This window comes from Euphorbia lathyris, chromosome 2, assembly GCF_963576675.1.
Source record: "Euphorbia lathyris chromosome 2, ddEupLath1.1, whole genome shotgun sequence".
NCBI classification, from domain to species: Eukaryota; Viridiplantae; Streptophyta; class Magnoliopsida; order Malpighiales; family Euphorbiaceae; genus Euphorbia; species Euphorbia lathyris.
Window position 1 is genome coordinate 7,699,988 of NC_088911.1, and position 4,270 is coordinate 7,704,257.

Here is a 4,270-nt window from a genome sequence, read left to right on the forward strand (position 1 = left end):
AACTTAAAGCGTTAGTTAAATATTTTGACTTATCAAAATAAGTGATTTTTAACTTAATTAACTAATTTAAGTGGTGGAGAAACAACCGTTATCAAACGTATTTAAATTAAATAAGTGGTTAATGTTTTAATTTAAGTGATTACATGAGTTATCAAACAATGCCTTAGTTGTAATTTTGTATATTCATGTATTTGACCTTAAAAGATAAACAACCTTTTTTCGGTTTTTGCAGGCGTAAGCCTCAGGCCCAGGCCCAGGCCCAAAGCATACTTAACAACCGGATCAAGACAAAGTAAATTAATACGACGTCGTTTGAAGGCGAAGTTGTGGAATATAGTTCAGTCCATTAGCAGTTAATTTCATTACTGCTGCAATTGCTGGAATCGGAGGTGGAAAAGAGGAGAAAAATGGCATTGAGAGCAGCCGCACTTCGTCATTTTCGAGTCCCTGTTCGAAAGGTAGCCGTACCTGGACTCAAGACGCAGCCATGGAGTTTCTCTGGTTCTATACGGTTAATGTCTTCTCACGATGAACATTTGACCAAGGAACAAGTGATCGAAAGAGTCCTCGATGTAGTCAAGAGCTTCCCTAAAATCGATCCATCCAGGGTAATCTCCAATTATTGCTCTCCTTTTATTTAATTTTGCTTCGCTTTTTATTTTCCAATGCCTTAATTAAATTCTAATTTTATCATAGATGGCTCAATGATTGGGATCTTCAGTTTATCTAATTGATGAATATGTAGAAATTTTGTTAACTAATAGGAAGCACATAGTAGCAGATTGAAATCTTCATTTTTTATTTGTAATCTAATTGGAAATAGAACGTTTCGCTGTTTTATTGATGTCATTACTGTATTTGTTTGTTATTCAGCATCAAAAGCTCAATCTCTTTTATTCGCTCAATTTAGGAATATTAGTGTGAACACCATTATTTTTTCTAAAATATAGTTGTTGGAGGTGAGGGCGAGCCTTGGCGCAACGGGAGGGGTTGTTGTCGTGTGACCGAGAGGTCACTGGTTCGAGTCTTAGGAGCGGCCTCTTGCCAAAAAATTGGCGGGGAAGGTTTACCCCAGTATACCTTGTGGTGGGACCCCTCCCGGGACCCTCGCTTAGCGGGTATGCGTAGTGCACCGGGCCGGCCTTTATAGTTGTTGGAGGTGATTGTTGTGCAAGTAGTAAGTAAGATTATACCCAATTTTGTTTTTTTTAAAAGAGAAAGAAATTCTAAATGTTTTCTTCTACTTTGCACCATGTTTCATTTCTCTGTCTGTTTTTGTTTGAAGTCTATTTTATGAAGGTTATGTTTTAGATATAACGTTTCTCGTGTCCGTGTACATATTCTTATATTGGTCTTGTCCTCTGAATACTTGCTAGTTGGGATGTCGCAGAGAAGATGTTGCTAGGAGAAAAGTCCCTTTCTTTTTATACAACATTAGCTGTTATCAGATTAAAGCGTTAGAAATTATTGCGCAAATCTGCAAAATGGTAGAGTTTTTAAGACGATGGAGGTTTTTTGAAATGGTAAAGGTCGAAGTAGCTATGCAGGTGGGTGAGTCAAGTTAAAGTGATGGATGATATTAAAGCAAAATTGTAAGTTAAACTAGGATAGTTCATAAGATGATTTCTGGCATTTGATATTCTGAGAGAAAGTTCACAGTTTATTTGTTACTATACCTAAGAAAACGTAGAGGGTAGTAGCCATTTTGTTTTTCTTCTTTCTTGGTTCAGTTGTGTTAATATGTGACACAATGGTAATTTCTATTCTCTTTATTATTTTTAAAAGATCACAAATAAACAGTGCAAGTTATTGCAATGATAAGAGTTTCTTTACAGCCTAAATGTTGCTGCTCTAGGTGTCTTCTTTACTTCTCTGAAATAGACCCCAGATAAGTTAGATTTTTTTTTTTTTTTCCATGGGCGAAATTCTCGTCTTGTTTGTTTCATGTTGTATTAGAAGCACTGGTATTAGAATCTTACGATTCGTAGTTCGAATCTCATGATTTGATTCAATTCAGCTTTATTTCGAGCCGAACCTATAGGGTGAATTTAAATTATAACAGAATCTTACGATTCGAATTGTATGATTCAATTCGATTCAACTCTATGAAATAATTAGGACGAGAGTAAGGGTTACATCTATTGAGAATAAAATGAGGGGAAATCGACTAAGGTGGTTTGGCCATGTAAGACGAAGAGCGCTTGATGCGCCTGTTAGAATGATTGAAGAGTGGCAAAGGGATGCAATGGTGAGGGGTAGGGGAAGGCCTAAACAAACTTGGAAGCAGGTGATTGAGAGTGACAGGAGTTTATTGGGGATTGAGGAAACTATGACAGTGGATAGGACATAGTGGAGGGAGAGAATTTATGTTTCTGACACGACTTGATTTCACGGTTCATGTTAGCCGACCCGAATCATTTCGGGACTAAGGCTTTGTTGTTGTTACTGTTCATCAAAAACTTCAACAACACTAAGTACTAAACTCACTCTCCTCTAGTCCGATTGTTATTTATCAAGTTATCAACTCAAACTAGTTTCATCCCATCATTATCAAGTTGGCAACAAGGCAAGAAAACAGAGTCAGAAACTCAAACACTCCCCGTCTGTGTCCACTAAGTTATTAAACAGAATCGGATTTGTGAATTGGTTTTATTAGGATTGCATTTGCATTAGATTTGAATTATAAGTACTTGATTGATATGATTTATTTTTTGACATTAAAATTGCATTCTAGCCAATGTTTGAGAATATTTTAAGCTCAACATAGTTATTATTATTTTTTTTTTTAATATTATGAATTTGAATTTTGAACCGAATCTTACGATTCCATTCACGAACCAAATCTCAATTTGACAACTATGGTTAGAAGAATATAGAAAGAGAAAAAAGTGACCATAAGATGGGTTTTTGCCTCAACAATTTGAGTTTGTTTTGATGCTAACTAATGACTATCATGATATAAAGATCATTTGGAGAGTATGAAAAAATTCAGTTTTGATATATGTATCAATTCATTAGTGGTCTAAGCTGTTTTCCTTATGCTGTTTCTGGAATTTACTGGATCTAATCTTGAAAATAATGATTTTTAATTTATTTTTGCATTCCCTTTTCTTACTTTGTGTTACTAATTGCTATATATGAACTTAACTAAGTCCAGGTTTTAAGAACCGGTGGAAGGTGACATGAAAGTCTCAAAGCTACTGTCATAAGGGTTGTTTGATAATATCATATGTCATAGTCATACCTTGGTGACGGTAGAAGGGAATTACGGCCCCGATGCATAATGAGAACTTTTTAGATGGCCGTATTATTTTATTGGAAACCCTTTGAACATTTAAGCGCGTGCTGATTTTATAGTTTGCATTAGATGAGAAGCTGCAGAAACATGCAACTCTTCTTGTCGCGTTGAAAATTCTGGATTTTCACATTGGAATTAGTGGATCCAGTAGCTTGCAGCCGAAACATAGCTCTTGGGTCATTGCCACATACTTTATTTTCCAATTATTTTCGGAATGAGATTAACGGCATCCATGGAGTCCCAGTCATACTTCCCTGTTAGATTTTTCCCTTTCAGTTCTGCTTCTCTTGTCATTGGCAACTAAAAAATTTGAGGTCTTAATTGCTAGTGTTTTTTTTATTGTTTTGTTGTAAAATTTATCGAACACGTATTTGCAGGTAACTCCCGATGTACATTTCCAGAAGGATCTGGGTTTGGATAGCTTGGATAATGTGGAGATTGTAATGGCTATAGAAGAAGAGTTCAAGCTGGAAATTCCGGACAAGGAAGCAGTTAAGCTCGACTCATGTAACCTTGCCATCGAGTATGTTTATAACCATCCACTGGCTTCCTGATTTAAATAACGTCTTTTTTTTTTTGCTCTGAATTTTGAGGAAGGAATGATCTTCTACTCCGTTCGTGTTTGATTTCTTAGGGTGTCTATGGATTTGATTTGATCCTTGTAATGGGGTGGGAAATAATCTGAATTTGCTTGATAAGAGTAGCATTGACAGAACTGGCATGTGTTCATTTTGCTGTTGCTTTGATTGGTTTGCAACGAATTCCTTCATCGCATCTCGTTATATTTACATTAGATAATCAAGTTTGCAACGAACTCCTTCATTGCATCTCGTTATATTTACATTAGATAATCAAGTCTGCAAACATGGTATAGAATGACGCGGTACTGCTTCTTGCAGTGCTGCCTCATCCTTTTCTTCGCATAATTGCACAAAACGCAACTGTATGCGCGAAGTTGGGAGTCGAGTGACC

General features: G+C 36.2%; 1 protein-coding gene across 1 annotated transcript; it reads left to right on the forward strand.

Annotated features, from left to right (window-relative positions):
• Positions 1-351: 351 nt before the first annotated feature.
• LOC136220985 (acyl carrier protein 1, mitochondrial) lies at positions 352-4,067 on the forward strand. Its single transcript, XM_066008859.1, has 2 exons — positions 352-608; positions 3,676-4,067. Exons 1-2 carry the CDS (start codon positions 408-410, stop codon positions 3,850-3,852), a joined length of 378 nt encoding a protein of 125 aa, XP_065864931.1. The 5' UTR covers positions 352-407; the 3' UTR covers positions 3,853-4,067.
• The last annotated feature ends 203 nt before the right edge of the window (positions 4,068-4,270 follow it).

Bases quoted from the DNA above. Each gene is read 5' to 3' on its own strand.
- LOC136220985 (XM_066008859.1), top strand. From the start codon at position 408: ATGGCATTGAGAGCAGCCGCACTTCGTCATTTTCGAGTCCCTGTTCGA. The intron at 609-3,675 runs GTAATCTCCAAT...ACGTATTTGCAG, and splicing joins CTAAAATCGATCCATCCAGG to GTAACTCCCGATGTACATTT.